This window comes from Adelges cooleyi, unplaced genomic scaffold (genome assembly GCF_023614345.1).
Source record: "Adelges cooleyi isolate 19-005CV unplaced genomic scaffold, UGA_ACOO_1.1 ACOO_flye_CR_arks_rails_tigmint_CR_PRNA_574, whole genome shotgun sequence".
NCBI lineage: Eukaryota > Metazoa > Arthropoda > Insecta > Hemiptera > Adelgidae > Adelges > Adelges cooleyi.
This window is the reverse complement of record NW_026096268.1, coordinates 12,862,384-12,883,392: the sequence shown is the minus strand read 5'-3', so window position 1 is coordinate 12,883,392 and position 21,009 is coordinate 12,862,384. Positions and strand designations below refer to the sequence as shown.

Genomic DNA, 21,009 nt, shown 5'->3' with positions numbered 1-21,009 from the left:
CTATGTTGAAATTTCTGCATGCACGACAAGATTCAATTAATATATATTGAAATAATATGGTAAAAAAGTGCTGGGCGTTGAGTAAAAGAGATATTATATGGAAGTAACTGAAATGAGGACGTTTAGATTGGCGTGTAGAGCAATTAAGATATATTTTGAGGAGGGAGTAGCGTCAAATGTAGGACAATGTGCAAGAGAGCTTTAGACGTGGTCTGTGCTTGAGTGTATAGTAAGTAAAAGTTATAACGTTATGAATCGAATTTAATAAGTAAGCGTTTGCTTCGGCGGTCGTTGATCACGACGTGGGCTATTTTAGTCTTATGTCTTTTATTTTCACTTCGTTTTCCAATGGAATTTCTTCTTTGGACGATTCTTCCAAAAACTCCGAATAGTTCTGTTTGCCTTTGATAATGGTTTGCAATTCGATTACCCTAAACAAATTCCGTGTAAACCATCACAATTTACATACTCGTCAAGACCTCACAAAACTGTCGATACTCACTCTTGTTCGTTGAAAGGTTTCAACTGATTGGACAGTGTTTTATCGGTTTGTTCGTTGAGTATGAGTCTTATCATTTCGGTCGCCGCATCTTCTTTGGCTTTTTCTTTCTTCGAGCCTTTTCCTTCGGCTAAGTGAAAAAAAAAATGTTTCGTTATTTTATATCAAAAAAATGAGCGAATGGATGTAATTATAAATAGAGCCACGTGGATGATAAGTAAACGGAGAAGAAGATTTATGTAATAAAATTAACGTCTTCTAATAGTACTATTCATAGGTTCGCACCGAAGCATCGTGATAACTCTGATGGGGTTTCAGAGCTTTCATTAAGTATTCAAAGTCTATAACTTAATAATTAAATTAAAAAAAAAAAACTATAGAGGCTATTCATTTTCAAGATGTTAAAAAAAATCTATGGCGAATAAAATTTCGAATGTTTAATAAATTGAGAATTTTGAATTTTCAACAATGTGTTTTATGAAAAGACATTTTTTAATTTTTATTTTTTTGTTGTAAATAAGCTTCGACATTAAAAAAAAAAAAATTCCAACCGTATAAGCCGTACAGTGTACAAGAATAGTTGTACACGGTTTTGTAGCTGGTCACGTCCGTCCCGATGATTCGGTATGTCGGTTTGACTTCTGGTTCGATGATCCTACTGTTAAGTATGTCGACCGGCGATCCTAGAATGCTACACTCCTTGTTGCCGTCTCTTTCGTTCTGAAATCAAATATTATCACAGCTATAGCTATATGAGCCGTCTAGAGCAAAAGTGGCGTAAGTCGTGAATGGTATTAAGTAGAAATGCTGTACGAAAACGTAAAAATTCATTTGACCTGCGCCTGCCTAAATATATTTGAGCTTTTTTTTTCAATCGAATTTTGGCTTAGAATTTATTCTCCGTACGGCTTTAGTTATCTTAACCGTCAACTTCCTTTCCAATACTCGAAGTGGCCGAACAAACACACCGAACGATCATTCAATTTGCGCCTTTTTTCAGACTTGAATTTCTTTACATAGGCCTAAAGGTCCTTGACAAACATTTTTTTTTTATATGCAGCGATTCTCTTTCGCGCGTTTCGTTCACACAACAGCTGAGAGGACATGTCTCTCCAAGACATTCGTTTACATTGAACACCATACACATTTTTGTTAAATTTATTTTGTAACTCATTTTTTAGTCGTTTAGCTCAACTTGCAAACTATAAACATCTCCGCAATAATATAATATATTTTTGGCAAACATTATACTTTGGTTTGTGTTTTTGATTTGGTATGTGGAAAAGTTTTTTTTTGTAAAAATAACAATAGGGTCTTCACGGTTAGCCGTAAGTCTATAATAATTTATAAAACAGAGTACGAAAAAAAATTACAGCACACAACACAGAAAAATACAAAGCATTTAAAATATGATTATCGATTAGCCGTCAATTTCCTAGCCACACGAGTGCCTTGTGTTCACTCGGATTTATATTTATTGTTCCCTGTACACAAGGGCACGTATAATATATGATATTAACTCTCGGCTCATTGTAATATCTTGGAGTTTGTTCAATAAAAATAGTAATTTATCGTACGCACGAGTACCGTTATACAACAATAGAAAGAAAAAGAAAATCAACCAAAAAAAAAAAAACAAAAACTATAAAAGCCAAAATTTTACTTTTTTATTCTATTCAGGACTTTCAGAGAAGGACGGTGGTACTAGCACAACTAGGCGATTCCTCGCACTAATTTTATACCTGTTTTCAATATTGTCCTAGCACGTGGCCTAAGCGAATCCGGAAGTCGACGACAAAGATGTTTGTTGGTGACTACAACGGGCTTTTGTTGTGCGCCAATTAAAAAAAAGCTGAAATCGTGCCAGATTCTCGGATTAAGCTCGGACGTCGACACACCATTGGAAGCGCCAAACCAATCGTAGTATAATCATAAATGTACTATAACATAACTAAGGGAAGTTTGCTCGAGGGTTGATATAACACAGAAATATCGAGGGAAAGTTTAAGCCCCACAATTATTGACAGTACTTGACAAGAAATTAATTAATAAACAATATGGACCCGTATCAGGAATTCGCATCGTTCGGATTAATGTGGCTGGTATACTTAAAGCATAAACACGAAGGGGAATACAAAACTAAAATATTTTATAAGCACTCTATTGTCTATTTCTAAAGAAATAAACTGTTTATTTAACTATAAACTCATGAAGTTTGTAACTAAAGTAAAATAAGTTAAATGACCAAATATGTAAACAGGAAGAAAATAACTACAGGGAAGCTATAGCGAGCACAGCAATGATTTATGGCAATTAACGTTGGACATTCGACAATGGAGAAGAAATAAAAATATTGACACATTTCAAGGCTTTAGAGTTAGAGGTAGACCGAAGATGATGTAGGTGAACCGTGATAGATTTAGAACGTAGAGTAGAGTGAAGGTGTGAGAAGAGATAAGTAATTATGGACGATGATTGATAGATTAAGACACTATGGTGATGTGTAGATGGGAAACCCGGCCTCTATGCAGGTGTAGGATTAAGGTGGCCGACCTTGTGTAGTTGAGAGTGTAAGGCGAAGATAAAGAAGAAGAAACATAAAAAAACAATATCTTCTAAGCTCCGCATCGATCAAATGTTAAAAATTCAAATTATCATTATACAATTGATAAACGTATTACATTTATGCTAACAGTGTATGCTCTAAACACATATTTTTTTTTATCGCTTACAACAATTTTGTATAAACCTGAACTAAACCAACTGAAAAACAACACGTAACACCAAATATTATATTCTCTACAAAAAAAAAAAAATGTATTAAACAATGCATTATATCTTAGTTTAGACAAACACAATCGTCGTGTTCAGCTCGAACGTTAATATACTATAACGCTTAAAGGCATGTTTTCCCGACGAGCATGGCTGGTCTTGACGATTGCAACACTTATGTTACAAAATGTATGGTTCAAGTCTGCGTGTGATGGTCAAAAGTTTGCAAATGTTATTTCATTTGATCATTATAAGAAGTTGATAGAAATCGATACAGGATACGATGTCGTTGAAAAACCAAAATTATCAAAAGAGGAAGCCACTGCATACCCGGAAAGAGCAAAAGACGCGATACAAAAACTATACAATCAACTGTTGTGTTGTTACACGTTCAATATGTTTAATATTATGGATTTTCTAGGGGGCCATTATACGAAAAATGGTAAGGAAGAGTTTGTTCAGCTAATAAAAAATAATCAACGCCAAATGATTTTTATGAAAGAAAAATGCATGGAAACGTTGAGCGTTTTGTACCATTTCGGTATGTTAAACGCTATGGGTCCGATATGGCTCGTTTATATGTTTGTGACATACTTCAAATCGATTGACGTTGAAAAAATTTGGGGCGAGCGGGTACAGATCTTAGACTATTACAAAAATTATTATCAACGACTTTCAATAATGCATACAAGGCAAAACTGCAGTACGCTAAACCGGTATTACAACCGTTCGAAGCAAACAAATCCTAATTCGATGTTGAACGACATTAAAAGCGTGGGAGAATCCCTTGAAAAAATTTACAACCAAATCGACTCTCTTTTGAAAATTAAAAACAATAACTATGAGCATTATTTTTCTATTGATTACCTGAAGTTGGGTGTTATTTGGAAAGAAACACATTTAGTGTTGCTTTTGATTAGCGAATTCGCAGAGATGAACGGAAGGGAAGAAATGCAAACTCGAATAACAAGACTTCAATTAAAGAGTGCACGATTTGATTCGGCTATGGATGTTATCGCAAACGTGTCAAGTGCACAAAAGTTGTTCACAAATTTAATAACATTTATAATGTTGAACTGCTATTGGAAATACATAACGGTTATTAATATGTATTTGCCTCAAATTGGCAACGAGCAGATAAGCGATTCAAAAAAGTTGATAGATAAATATGTTAAATTAATTATTGAGTTATTTAAATTAAAAGACGATTCAAGATTGACATGTCTTACGACGCTGATTGATAAGCCAGCAAGTTCATTCACCGATGTGCAAGCAAACGTGGGAAATAAAGAACTGCTATTCGTATATATGGAAGATATTTGTTCACGGGAATACGGATTTGAACTGGACCAAGTACCTTCCCCCGACCGCGTCTCCTCAAAATACAATGAAGATCGACTGAAGATATTAAAGAATATAAGCAGTTACTATAAAATTGATTATGAATCTTATATTATAAGCGAAATGATAGATAAGAGATTGCATGAGAGTGTAGTAAGTATTTTTCTGTTGTATAGCATTATGACGAAAGTATTCGGTAGTGTAAGATTTGATGTTATTCGGTCGTTTATTAATTTTTCAGATGATTTTTTCAGTGTTTATGATTAGCACAGGTGCATAACGAATAGTGTTAAATGTTAAATTGATTTTAAAATATAAAAATATACAAGTTAACCGGAGCTTGTTGTTTAGTGAAATTATTGCATTCATATGACTTTTAGGTAATAACCAGCGGTGTGCTAATTAAAATGAATTTAATTGAATAGAATAAAGTGTCCAATTCGGAAAACGAATCGTTTTTCGTTGATAATATTGACAAGTATACTCGAGGATATATCTATCTTGACTCTAGTTCTCTGCTTATAATATAATAATATAGTGTATCAAGTCTATCAACCAATATCGTTTTGAACGAGTAATAGTTTACAGGCATACTTGTTAACTCGGATACTATCTTACGCAGCACGACTTCTTCAACAGTAACAACATATATGTCTATTATTATAATCTACGATTTTGGATACGTTACGAAATTTATATATAATAATATATTATGGTTTAACCTTTATTATCCTTTTCGGACCATTAGGAAGTTTCCACGTCAAGAACGAGGTTTAGGACACGTACTCCGGGACGATAGACCGATAATAGTATACATATAGAATATAATATATAGACTTGTTGTGTGAGCATTTCGTTTCTAAGATTGACGGAAGGAGAGAACAGATTGTCAGGTTTCTCCGAGTATAGTATATGGGAAAATGTCGAAATGGCAAAAGCTAGAGTCACTAAAAAAAAAAAAAGAAATACTTTAGTCATCGAGTATTTCCGAATCGTTTGCTTAGATGATGATGTAGGTGGACGGTATAGATTAAGACACTATGGTGATGTGTAGATGGGAAACCCGGCCTCTATGCAGGTGTAGGATTAAGGTGGCCGACCTTGTGTAGTTGAGAGTGTAAGGCGAAGATAAAGAAGAAGAAACATAAAAAAACAATATCTTCTAAGCTCCGCATCGATCAAATGTTAAAAATTCAAATTATCATTATACAATTGATAAACGTATTACATTTATGCTAACAGTGTATGCTCTAAACACATATTTTTTTTTATCGCTTACAACAATTTTGTATAAACCTGAACTAAACCAACTGAAAAACAACACGTAACACCAAATATTATATTCTCTACAAAAAAAAAAAAATGTATTAAACAATGCATTATATCTTAGTTTAGACAAACACAATCGTCGTGTTCAGCTCGAACGTTAATATACTATAACGCTTAAAGGCATGTTTTCCCGACGAGCATGGCTGGTCTTGACGATTGCAACACTTATGTTACAAAATGTATGGTTCAAGTCTGCGTGTGATGGTCAAAAGTTTGCAAATGTTATTTCATTTGATCATTATAAGAAGTTGATAGAAATCGATACAGGATACGATGTCGTTGAAAAACCAAAATTATCAAAAGAGGAAGCCACTGCATACCCGGAAAGAGCAAAAGACGCGATACAAAAACTATACAATCAACTGTTGTGTTGTTACACGTTCAATATGTTTAATATTATGGATTTTCTAGGGGGCCATTATACGAAAAATGGTAAGGAAGAGTTTGTTCAGCTAATAAAAAATAATCAACGCCAAATGATTTTTATGAAAGAAAAATGCATGGAAACGTTGAGCGTTTTGTACCATTTCGGTATGTTAAACGCTATGGGTCCGATATGGCTCGTTTATATGTTTGTGACATACTTCAAATCGATTGACGTTGAAAAAATTTGGGGCGAGCGGGTACAGATCTTAGACTATTACAAAAATTATTATCAACGACTTTCAATAATGCATACAAGGCAAAACTGCAGTACGCTAAACCGGTATTACAACCGTTCGAAGCAAACAAATCCTAATTCGATGTTGAACGACATTAAAAGCGTGGGAGAATCCCTTGAAAAAATTTACAACCAAATCGACTCTCTTTTGAAAATTAAAAACAATAACTATGAGCATTATTTTTCTATTGATTACCTGAAGTTGGGTGTTATTTGGAAAGAAACACATTTAGTGTTGCTTTTGATTAGCGAATTCGCAGAGATGAACGGAAGGGAAGAAATGCAAACTCGAATAACAAGACTTCAATTAAAGAGTGCACGATTTGATTCGGCTATGGATGTTATCGCAAACGTGTCAAGTGCACAAAAGTTGTTCACAAATTTAATAACATTTATAATGTTGAACTGCTATTGGAAATACATAACGGTTATTAATATGTATTTGCCTCAAATTGGCAACGAGCAGATAAGCGATTCAAAAAAGTTGATAGATAAATATGTTAAATTAATTATTGAGTTATTTAAATTAAAAGACGATTCAAGATTGACATGTCTTACGACGCTGATTGATAAGCCAGCAAGTTCATTCACCGATGTGCAAGCAAACGTGGGAAATAAAGAACTGCTATTCGTATATATGGAAGATATTTGTTCACGGGAATACGGATTTGAACTGGACCAAGTACCTTCCCCCGACCGCGTCTCCTCAAAATACAATGAAGATCGACTGAAGATATTAAAGAATATAAGCAGTTACTATAAAATTGATTATGAATCTTATATTATAAGCGAAATGATAGATAAGAGATTGCATGAGAGTGTAGTAAGTATTTTTCTGTTGTATAGCATTATGACGAAAGTATTCGGTAGTGTAAGATTTGATGTTATTCGGTCGTTTATTAATTTTTCAGATGATTTTTTCAGTGTTTATGATTAGCACAGGTGCATAACGAATAGTGTTAAATGTTAAATTGATTTTAAAATATAAAAATATACAAGTTAACCGGAGCTTGTTGTTTAGTGAAATTATTGCATTCATATGACTTTTAGGTAATAACCAGCGGTGTGCTAATTAAAATGAATTTAATTGAATAGAATAAAGTGTCCAATTCGGAAAACGAATCGTTTTTCGTTGATAATATTGACAAGTATACTCGAGGATATATCTATCTTGACTCTAGTTCTCTGCTTATAATATAATAATATAGTGTATCAAGTCTATCAACCAATATCGTTTTGAACGAGTAATAGTTTACAGGCATACTTGTTAACTCGGATACTATCTTACGCAGCACGACTTCTTCAACAGTAACAACATATATGTCTATTATTATAATCTACGATTTTGGATACGTTACGAAATTTATATATAATAATATATTATGGTTTAACCTTTATTATCCTTTTCGGACCATTAGGAAGTTTCCACGTCAAGAACGAGGTTTAGGACACGTACTCCGGGACGATAGACCGATAATAGTATACATATAGAATATAATATATAGACTTGTTGTGTGAGCATTTCGTTTCTAAGATTGACGGAAGGAGAGAACAGATTGTCAGGTTTCTCCGAGTATAGTATATGGGAAAATGTCGAAATGGCAAAAGCTAGAGTCACTAAAAAAAAAAAAAGAAATACTTTAGTCATCGAGTATTTCCGAATCGTTTGCTTAGATGATGATGTAGGTGGACGGTATAGATTAAGACACTATGGTGATGTGTAGATGGGAAACCCGGCCTCTATGCAGGTGTAGGATTAAGGTGGCCGACCTTGTGTAGTTGAGAGTGTAAGGCGAAGATAAAGAAGAAGAAACATAAAAAAACAATATCTTCTAAGCTCCGCATCGATCAAATGTTAAAAATTCAAATTATCATTATACAATTGATAAACGTATTACATTTATGCTAACAGTGTATGCTCTAAACACATATTTTTTTTTATCGCTTACAACAATTTTGTATAAACCTGAACTAAACCAACTGAAAAACAACACGTAACACCAAATATTATATTCTCTACAAAAAAAAAAAAATGTATTAAACAATGCATTATATCTTAGTTTAGACAAACACAATCGTCGTGTTCAGCTCGAACGTTAATATACTATAACGCTTAAAGGCATGTTTTCCCGACGAGCATGGCTGGTCTTGACGATTGCAACACTTATGTTACAAAATGTATGGTTCAAGTCTGCGTGTGATGGTCAAAAGTTTGCAAATGTTATTTCATTTGATCATTATAAGAAGTTGATAGAAATCGATACAGGATACGATGTCGTTGAAAAACCAAAATTATCAAAAGAGGAAGCCACTGCATACCCGGAAAGAGCAAAAGACGCGATACAAAAACTATACAATCAACTGTTGTGTTGTTACACGTTCAATATGTTTAATATTATGGATTTTCTAGGGGCCATTATACGAAAAATGGTAAGGAAGAGTTTGTTCAGCTAATAAAAAATGAATCAACGCCAAATGATTTTTATGAAAGAAAAATGCATGGAAACGTTGAGCGTTTTGTACCATTTCGGTATGTTAAACGCTATGGGTCCGATATGGCTCGTTTATATGTTTGTGACATACTTCAAATCGATTGACGTTGAAAAAATTTGGGGCGAGCGGGTACAGATCTTAGACTATTACAAAAATTATTATCAACGACTTTCGATAATGCATACAAGGCAAAACTGCAGTACGCTAAACCGGTACTACAACCGTTCGAAGCAAACAAATCCTAATTCGATGTTGAACGACATTAAAAGCGTGGGAGAATCCCTTGAAAAAATTTACAACCAAATCGACTCTCTTTTGGAAATTAAAAACAATAACTATGAGCATTATTTTTCTATTGATTACCTGAAGTTGGGTGTTATTTGGAAAGAAACACATTTAGTGTTGCTTTTGATTAGCGAATTCGCAGAGATGAACGGAAGGGAAGAAATGCAAACTCGAATAACAAGACTTCAATTAAAGAGTGCACGATTTGATTCGGCTATGGATGTTATCGCAAACGTGTCAAGTGCACAAAAGTTGTTCACAAATTTAATAACATTTATAATGTTGAACTGCTATTGGAAATACATAACGGTTATTAATATGTATTTGCCTCAAATTGGCAACGAGCAGATAAGCGATTCAAAAAAGTTGATAGCTAAATATGTTAAATTAATTATTGAGTTATTTAAATTAAAAGACGATTCAAGATTGACATTTCTTACGACGCTGATTGATAAGCCAGCAAGTTCATTCATCGATGTGCAAGCAAACGTGGGAAATAAAGAACTGCTATTCAAAAATATGGAAGATATTTGTTCACGGAAATACGGATTTGAACTGGACCAAGTACCTTCCCCCGACCGCGTCTCCTCAAAATACAATGAAGATCGACTGAAGATATTAAAGAATATAAGCAGTTACTATAAAATTGATTATGAATCTTATATTATAAGCGAAATGATAGATAAGAGATTGCATGAGAGTGTAGTAAGTATTTTTCTGTTGTATAGCATTATGACGAAAGTATTCGGTAGTGTAAGATTTGATGTTATTCGGTCGTTTATTAATTTTTCAGATGATTTTTTCAGTGTTTATGATTAGCACAGGTGCATAACGAATAGTGTTAAATGTTAAATTGATTTTAAAATATAAAAATATACAAGTTAACCGGAGCTTGTTGTTTAGTGAAATTATTGCATTCATATGACTTTTAGGTAATAACCAGCGGTGTGCTAATTAAAATGAATTTAATTGAATAGAATAAAGTGTCCAATTCGGAAAACGAATCGTTTTTCGTTGATAATATTGACAAGTATACTCGAGGATATATCTATCTTGACTCTAGTTCTCTGCTTATAATATAATAATATAGTGTATCAAGTCTATCAACCAATATCGTTTTGAACGAGTAATAGTTTACAGGCATACTTGTTAACTCGGATACTATCTTACGCAGCACGACTTCTTCAACAGTAACAACATATATGTCTATTATTATAATCTACGATTTTGGATACGTTACGAAATTTATATATAATAATATATTATGGTTTAACCTTTATTATCCTTTTCGGACCATTAGGAAGTTTCCACGTCAAGAACGAGGTTTAGGACACGTACTCCGGGACGATAGACCGATAATAGTATACATATAGAATATAATATATAGACTTGTTGTGTGAGCATTTCGTTTCTAAGATTGACGGAAGGAGAGAACAGATTGTCAGGTTTCTCCGAGTATAGTATATGGGAAAATGTCGAAATGGCAAAAGCTAGAGTCACTAAAAAAAAAAAAAGAAATACTTTAGTCATCGAGTATTTCCGAATCGTTTGCTTAGATGATGATGTAGGTGGACGGTATAGATTAAGACACTATGGTGATGTGTAGATGGGAAACCCGGCCTCTATGCAGGTGTAGGATTAAGGTGGCCGACCTTGTGTAGTTGAGAGTGTAAGGCGAAGATAAAGAAGAAGAAACATAAAAAAACAATATCTTCTAAGCTCCGCATCGATCAAATGTTAAAAATTCAAATTATCATTATACAATTGATAAACGTATTACATTTATGCTAACAGTGTATGCTCTAAACACATATTTTTTTTTATCGCTTACAACAATTTTGTATAAACCTGAACTAAACCAACTGAAAAACAACACGTAACACCAAATATTATATTCTCTACAAAAAAAAAAAAATGTATTAAACAATGCATTATATCTTAGTTTAGACAAACACAATCGTCGTGTTCAGCTCGAACGTTAATATACTATAACGCTTAAAGGCATGTTTTCCCGACGAGCATGGCTGGTCTTGACGATTGCAACACTTATGTTACAAAATGTATGGTTCAAGTCTGCGTGTGATGGTCAAAAGTTTGCAAATGTTATTTCATTTGATCATTATAAGAAGTTGATAGAAATCGATACAGGATACGATGTCGTTGAAAAACCAAAATTATCAAAAGAGGAAGCCACTGCATACCCGGAAAGAGCAAAAGACGCGATACAAAAACTATACAATCAACTGTTGTGTTGTTACACGTTCAATATGTTTAATATTATGGATTTTCTAGGGGGCCATTATACGAAAAATGGTAAGGAAGAGTTTGTTCAGCTAATAAAAAATAATCAACGCCAAATGATTTTTATGAAAGAAAAATGCATGGAAACGTTGAGCGTTTTGTACCATTTCGGTATGTTAAACGCTATGGGTCCGATATGGCTCGTTTATATGTTTGTGACATACTTCAAATCGATTGACGTTGAAAAAATTTGGGGCGAGCGGGTACAGATCTTAGACTATTACAAAAATTATTATCAACGACTTTCAATAATGCATACAAGGCAAAACTGCAGTACGCTAAACCGGTATTACAACCGTTCGAAGCAAACAAATCCTAATTCGATGTTGAACGACATTAAAAGCGTGGGAGAATCCCTTGAAAAAATTTACAACCAAATCGACTCTCTTTTGAAAATTAAAAACAATAACTATGAGCATTATTTTTCTATTGATTACCTGAAGTTGGGTGTTATTTGGAAAGAAACACATTTAGTGTTGCTTTTGATTAGCGAATTCGCAGAGATGAACGGAAGGGAAGAAATGCAAACTCGAATAACAAGACTTCAATTAAAGAGTGCACGATTTGATTCGGCTATGGATGTTATCGCAAACGTGTCAAGTGCACAAAAGTTGTTCACAAATTTAATAACATTTATAATGTTGAACTGCTATTGGAAATACATAACGGTTATTAATATGTATTTGCCTCAAATTGGCAACGAGCAGATAAGCGATTCAAAAAAGTTGATAGATAAATATGTTAAATTAATTATTGAGTTATTTAAATTAAAAGACGATTCAAGATTGACATGTCTTACGACGCTGATTGATAAGCCAGCAAGTTCATTCACCGATGTGCAAGCAAACGTGGGAAATAAAGAACTGCTATTCGTATATATGGAAGATATTTGTTCACGGGAATACGGATTTGAACTGGACCAAGTACCTTCCCCCGACCGCGTCTCCTCAAAATACAATGAAGATCGACTGAAGATATTAAAGAATATAAGCAGTTACTATAAAATTGATTATGAATCTTATATTATAAGCGAAATGATAGATAAGAGATTGCATGAGAGTGTAGTAAGTATTTTTCTGTTGTATAGCATTATGACGAAAGTATTCGGTAGTGTAAGATTTGATGTTATTCGGTCGTTTATTAATTTTTCAGATGATTTTTTCAGTGTTTATGATTAGCACAGGTGCATAACGAATAGTGTTAAATGTTAAATTGATTTTAAAATATAAAAATATACAAGTTAACCGGAGCTTGTTGTTTAGTGAAATTATTGCATTCATATGACTTTTAGGTAATAACCAGCGGTGTGCTAATTAAAATGAATTTAATTGAATAGAATAAAGTGTCCAATTCGGAAAACGAATCGTTTTTCGTTGATAATATTGACAAGTATACTCGAGGATATATCTATCTTGACTCTAGTTCTCTGCTTATAATATAATAATATAGTGTATCAAGTCTATCAACCAATATCGTTTTGAACGAGTAATAGTTTACAGGCATACTTGTTAACTCGGATACTATCTTACGCAGCACGACTTCTTCAACAGTAACAACATATATGTCTATTATTATAATCTACGATTTTGGATACGTTACGAAATTTATATATAATAATATATTATGGTTTAACCTTTATTATCCTTTTCGGACCATTAGGAAGTTTCCACGTCAAGAACGAGGTTTAGGACACGTACTCCGGGACGATAGACCGATAATAGTATACATATAGAATATAATATATAGACTTGTTGTGTGAGCATTTCGTTTCTAAGATTGACGGAAGGAGAGAACAGATTGTCAGGTTTCTCCGAGTATAGTATATGGGAAAATGTCGAAATGGCAAAAGCTAGAGTCACTAAAAAAAAAAAAAGAAATACTTTAGTCATCGAGTATTTCCGAATCGTTTGCTTAGATGATGATGTAGGTGGACGGTATAGATTAAGACACTATGGTGATGTGTAGATGGGAAACCCGGCCTCTATGCAGGTGTAGGATTAAGGTGGCCGACCTTGTGTAGTTGAGAGTGTAAGGCGAAGATAAAGAAGAAGAAACATAAAAAAACAATATCTTCTAAGCTCCGCATCGATCAAATGTTAAAAATTCAAATTATCATTATACAATTGATAAACGTATTACATTTATGCTAACAGTGTATGCTCTAAACACATATTTTTTTTTATCGCTTACAACAATTTTGTATAAACCTGAACTAAACCAACTGAAAAACAACACGTAACACCAAATATTATATTCTCTACAAAAAAAAAAAAATGTATTAAACAATGCATTATATCTTAGTTTAGACAAACACAATCGTCGTGTTCAGCTCGAACGTTAATATACTATAACGCTTAAAGGCATGTTTTCCCGACGAGCATGGCTGGTCTTGACGATTGCAACACTTATGTTACAAAATGTATGGTTCAAGTCTGCGTGTGATGGTCAAAAGTTTGCAAATGTTATTTCATTTGATCATTATAAGAAGTTGATAGAAATCGATACAGGATACGATGTCGTTGAAAAACCAAAATTATCAAAAGAGGAAGCCACTGCATACCCGGAAAGAGCAAAAGACGCGATACAAAAACTATACAATCAACTGTTGTGTTGTTACACGTTCAATATGTTTAATATTATGGATTTTCTAGGGGGCCATTATACGAAAAATGGTAAGGAAGAGTTTGTTCAGCTAATAAAAAATAATCAACGCCAAATGATTTTTATGAAAGAAAAATGCATGGAAACGTTGAGCGTTTTGTACCATTTCGGTATGTTAAACGCTATGGGTCCGATATGGCTCGTTTATATGTTTGTGACATACTTCAAATCGATTGACGTTGAAAAAATTTGGGGCGAGCGGGTACAGATCTTAGACTATTACAAAAATTATTATCAACGACTTTCAATAATGCATACAAGGCAAAACTGCAGTACGCTAAACCGGTATTACAACCGTTCGAAGCAAACAAATCCTAATTCGATGTTGAACGACATTAAAAGCGTGGGAGAATCCCTTGAAAAAATTTACAACCAAATCGACTCTCTTTTGAAAATTAAAAACAATAACTATGAGCATTATTTTTCTATTGATTACCTGAAGTTGGGTGTTATTTGGAAAGAAACACATTTAGTGTTGCTTTTGATTAGCGAATTCGCAGAGATGAACGGAAGGGAAGAAATGCAAACTCGAATAACAAGACTTCAATTAAAGAGTGCACGATTTGATTCGGCTATGGATGTTATCGCAAACGTGTCAAGTGCACAAAAGTTGTTCACAAATTTAATAACATTTATAATGTTGAACTGCTATTGGAAATACATAACGGTTATTAATATGTATTTGCCTCAAATTGGCAACGAGCAGATAAGCGATTCAAAAAAGTTGATAGATAAATATGTTAAATTAATTATTGAGTTATTTAAATTAAAAGACGATTCAAGATTGACATGTCTTACGACGCTGATTGATAAGCCAGCAAGTTCATTCACCGATGTGCAAGCAAACGTGGGAAATAAAGAACTGCTATTCGTATATATGGAAGATATTTGTTCACGGGAATACGGATTTGAACTGGACCAAGTACCTTCCCCCGACCGCGTCTCCTCAAAATACAATGAAGATCGACTGAAGATATTAAAGAATATAAGCAGTTACTATAAAATTGATTATGAATCTTATATTATAAGCGAAATGATAGATAAGAGATTGCATGAGAGTGTAGTAAGTATTTTTCTGTTGTATAGCATTATGACGAAAGTATTCGGTAGTGTAAGATTTGATGTTATTCGGTCGTTTATTAATTTTTCAGATGATTTTTTCAGTGTTTATGATTAGCACAGGTGCATAACGAATAGTGTTAAATGTTAAATTGATTTTAAAATATAAAAATATACAAGTTAACCGGAGCTTGTTGTTTAGTGAAATTATTGCATTCATATGACTTTTAGGTAATAACCAGCGGTGTGCTAATTAAAATGAATTTAATTGAATAGAATAAAGTGTCCAATTCGGAAAACGAATCGTTTTTCGTTGATAATATTGACAAGTATACTCGAGGATATATCTATCTTGACTCTAGTTCTCTGCTTATAATATAATAATATAGTGTATCAAGTCTATCAACCAATATCGTTTTGAACGAGTAATAGTTTACAGGCATACTTGTTAACTCGGATACTATCTTACGCAGCACGACTTCTTCAACAGTAACAACATATATGTCTATTATTATAATCTACGATTTTGGATACGTTACGAAATTTATATATAATAATATATTATGGTTTAACCTTTATTATCCTTTTCGGACCATTAGGAAGTTTCCACGTCAAGAACGAGGTTTAGGACACGTACTCCGGGACGATAGACCGATAATAGTATACATATAGAATATAATATATAGACTTGTTGTGTGAGCATTTCGTTTCTAAGATTGACGGAAGGAGAGAACAGATTGTCAGGTTTCTCCGAGTATAGTATATGGGAAAATGTCGAAATGGCAAAAGCTAGAGTCACTAAAAAAAAAAAAAGAAATACTTTAGTCATCGAGTATTTCCGAATCGTTTGCTTAGATGATGATGTAGGTGGACGGTATAGATTAAGACACTATGGTGATGTGTAGATGGGAAACCCGGCCTCTATGCAGGTGTAGGATTAAGGTGGCCGACCTTGTGTAGTTGAGAGTGTAAGGCGAAGATAAAGAAGAAGAAACATAAAAAAACAATATCTTCTAAGCTCCGCATCGATCAAATGTTAAAAATTCAAATTATCATTATACAATTGATAAACGTATTACATTTATGCTAACAGTGTATGCTCTAAACACATATTTTTTTTTATCGCTTACAACAATTTTGTATAAACCTGAACTAAACCAACTGAAAAACAACACGTAACACCAAATATTATATTCTCTACAAAAAAAAAAAAATGTATTAAACAATGCATTATATCTTAGTTTAGACAAACACAATCGTCGTGTTCAGCTCGAACGTTAATATACTATAACGCTTAAAGGCATGTTTTCCCGACGAGCATGGCTGGTCTTGACGATTGCAACACTTATGTTACAAAATGTATGGTTCAAGTCTGCGTGTGATGGTCAAAAGTTTGCAAATGTTATTTCATTTGATCATTATAAGAAGTTGATAGAAATCGATACAGGATACGATGTCGTTGAAAAACCAAAATTATCAAAAGAGGAAGCCACTGCATACCCGGAAAGAGCAAAAGACGCGATACAAAAACTATACAATCAACTGTTGTGTTGTTACACGTTCAATATGTTTAATATTATGGATTTTCTAGGGGGCCATTATACGAAAAATGGTAAGGAAGAGTTTGTTCAGCTAATAAAAAATAATCAACGCCAAATGATTTTTATGAAAGAAAAATGCATGGAAACGTTGAGCGTTTTGTACCATTTCGGTATGTTAAACGCTATGGGTCCGATATGGCTCGTTTATATGTTTGTGACATACTTCAAATCGATTGACGTTGAAAAAATTTGGGGCGAGCGGGTACAGATCTTAGACTATTACAAAAATTATTATCAACGACTTTCAATAATGCATACAAGGCAAAACTGCAGTACGCTAAACCGGTATTACAACCGTTCGAAGCAAACAAATCCTAATTCGATGTTGAACGACATTAAAAGCGTGGGAGAATCCCTTGAAAAAATTTACAACCAAATCGACTCTCTTTTGAAAATTAAAAACAATAACTATGAGCATTATTTTTCTATTGATTACCTGAAGTTGGGTGTTATTTGGAAAGAAACACATTTAGTGTTGCTTTTGATTAGCGAATTCGCAGAGATGAACGGAAGGGAAGAAATGCAAACTCGAATAACAAGACTTCAATTAAAGAGTGCACGATTTGATTCGGCTATGGATGTTATCGCAAACGTGTCAAGTGCACAAAAGTTGTTCACAAATTTAATAACATTTATAATGTTGAACTGCTATTGGAAATACATAACGGTTATTAATATGTATTTGCCTCAAATTGGCAACGAGCAGATAAGCGATTCAAAAAAGTTGATAGATAAATATGTTAAATTAATTATTGAGTTATTTAAATTAAAAGACGATTCAAGATTGACATGTCTTACGACGCTGATTGATAAGCCAGCAAGTTCATTCACCGATGTGCAAGCAAACGTGGGAAATAAAGAACTGCTATTCGTATATATGGAAGATATTTGTTCACGGGAATACGGATTTGAACTGGACCAAGTACCTTCCCCCGACCGCGTCTCCTCAAAATACAATGAAGATCGACTGAAGATATTAAAGAATATAAGCAGTTACTATAAAATTGATTATGAATCTTATATTATAAGCGAAATGATAGATAAGAGATTGCATGAGAGTGTAGTAAGTATTTTTCTGTTGTATAGCATTATGACGAAAGTATTCGGTAGTGTAAGATTTGATGTTATTCGGTCGTTTATTAATTTTTCAGATGATTTTTTCAGTGTTTATGATTAGCACAGGTGCATAACGAATAGTGTTAAATGTTAAATTGATTTTAAAATATAAAAATATACAAGTTAACCGGAGCTTGTTGTTTAGTGAAATTATTGCATTCATATGACTTTTAGGTAATAACCAGCGGTGTGCTAATTAAAATGAATTTAATTGAATAGAATAAAGTGTCCAATTCGGAAAACGAATCGTTTTTCGTTGATAATATTGACAAGTATACTCGAGGATATATCTATCTTGACTCTAGTTCTCTGCTTATAATATAATAATATAGTGTATCAAGTCTATCAACCAATATCGTTTTGAACGAGTAATAGTTTACAGGCATACTTGTTAACTCGGATACTATCTTACGCAGCACGACTTCTTCAACAGTAACAACATATATGTCTATTATTATAATCTACGATTTTGGATACGTTACGAAATTTATATATAATAATATATTATGGTTTAACCTTTATTATCCTTTTCGGACCATTAGGAAGTTTCCACGTCAAGAACGAGGTTTAGGACACGTACTCCGGGACGATAGACCGATAATAGTATACATATAGAATATAATATATAGACTTGTTGTGTGAGCATTTCGTTTCTAAGATTGACGGAAGGAGAGAACAGATTGTCAGGTTTCTCCGAGTATAGTATATGGGAAAATGTCGAAATGGCAAAAGCTAGAGTCACTAAAAAAAAAAAAAGAAATACTTTAGTCATCGAGTATTTCCGAATCGTTTGCTTAGATGATGATGTAGGTGGACGGTATAGATTAAGACACTATGGTGATGTGTAGATGGGAAACCCGGCCTCTATGCAGGTGTAGGATTAAGGTGGCCGACCTTGTGTAGTTGAGAGTGTAAGGCGAAGATAAAGAAGAAGAAACATAAAAAAACAATATCTTCTAAGCTCCGCATCGATCAAATGTTAAAAATTCAAATTATCATTATACAATTGATAAACGTATTACATTTATGCTAACAGTGTATGCTCTAAACACATATTTTTTTTTATCGCTTACAACAATTTTGTATAAACCTGAACTAAACCAACTGAAAAACAACACGTAACACCAAATATTATATTCTCTACAAAAAAAAAAAAATGTATTAAACAATGCATTATATCTTAGTTTAGACAAACACAATCGTCGTGTTCAGCTCGAACGTTAATATACTATAACGCTTAAAGGCATGTTTTCCCGACGAGCATGGCTGGTCTTGACGATTGCAACACTTATGTTACAAAATGTATGGTTCAAGTCTGCGTGTGATGGTCAAAAGTTTGCAAATGTTATTTCATTTGATCATTATAAGAAGTTGATAGAAATCGATACAGGATACGATGTCGTTGAAAAACCAAAATTATCAAAAGAGGAAGCCACTGCATACCCGGAAAGAGCAAAAGACGCGATACAAAAACTATACAATCAACTGTTGTGTTGTTACACGTTCAATATGTTTAATATTATGGATTTTCTAGGGGGCCATTATACGAAAAATGGTAAGGAAGAGTTTGTTCAGCTAATAAAAAATAATCAACGCCAAATGATTTTTATGAAAGAAAAATGCATGGAAACGTTGAGCGTTTTGTACCATTTCGGTATGTTAAACGCTATGGGTCCGATATGGCTCGTTTATATGTTTGTGACATACTTCAAATCGATTGACGTTGAAAAAATTTGGGGCGAGCGGGTACAGATCTTAGACTATTACAAAAATTATTATCAACGACTTTCAATAATGCATACAAGGCAAAACTGCAGTACGCTAAACCGGTATTACAACCGTTCGAAGCAAACAAATCCTAATTCGATGTTGAACGACATTAAAAGCGTGGGAGAATCCCTTGAAAAAATTTACAACCAAATCGACTCTCTTTTGAAAATTAAAAACAATAACTATGAGCATTATTTTTCTATTGATTACCTGAAGTTGGGTGTTATTTGGAAAGAAACACATTTAGTGTTGCTTTTGATTAGCGAATTCGCAGAGATGAACGGAAGGGAAGAAATGCAAACTCGAATAACAAGACTTCAATTAAAGAGTGCACGATTTGATTCGGCTATGGATGTTATCGCAAACGTGTCAAGTGCACAAAAGTTGTTCACAAATTTAATAACATTTATAATGTTGAACTGCTATTGGAAATACATAACGGTTATTAATATGTATTTGCCTCAAATTGGCAACGAGCAGATAAGCGATTCAAAAAAGTTGATAGATAAATATGTTAAATTAATTATTGAGTTATTTAAATTAAAAGACGATTCAAGATTGACATGTCTTACGACGCTGATTGATAAGCCAGCAAGTTCATTCACCGATGTGCAAGCAAACGTGGGAAATAAAGAACTGCTATTCGTATATATGGAAGATATTTGTTCACGGGAATACGGATTTGAACTGGACCAAGTACCTTCCCCCGACCGCGTCTCCTCAAAATACAATGAAGATCGACTGAAGATATTAAAGAATATAAGCAGTTACTATAAAATTGATTATGAATCTTATATTATAAGCGAAATGATAGATAAGAGATTGCATGAGAGTGTAGTAAGTATTTTTCTGTTGTATAGCATTATGACGAAAGTATTCGGTAGTGTAAGATTTGATGTTATTCGGTCGTTTATTAATTTTTCAGATGATTTTTTCAGTGTTTATGATTAGCACAGGTGCATAACGAATAGTGTTAAATGTTAAATTGATTTTAAAATATAAAAATATACAAGTTAACCGGAGCTTGTTGTTTAGTGAAATTATTGCATTCATATGACTTTTAGGTAATAACCAGCGGTGTGCTAATTAAAATGAATTTAATTGAATAGAATAAAGTGTCC

The 21,009-nt window shown here is 33.3% G+C and overlaps 1 protein-coding gene across 1 annotated transcript in view; it reads right to left on the bottom strand.

Annotated features, from left to right (window-relative positions):
• Positions 1-255: 255 nt before the first annotated feature.
• The window catches only part of LOC126843213 (uncharacterized), a 32,942-nt gene continuing 12,188 nt past the window's right edge, over positions 256-21,009 (bottom strand). Inside the window, exons 6-8 of the mRNA XM_050580589.1 lie at positions 1,051-1,219; positions 503-629; positions 256-431 (exon numbers count right to left, since the gene is read on the bottom strand). Of these exons, the coding sequence (XP_050436546.1) occupies positions 308-431; positions 503-629; positions 1,051-1,219 (420 nt within the window). The 3' untranslated portion in view covers positions 256-307. The remainder of the gene's footprint in view (positions 432-502; positions 630-1,050; positions 1,220-21,009) is intronic.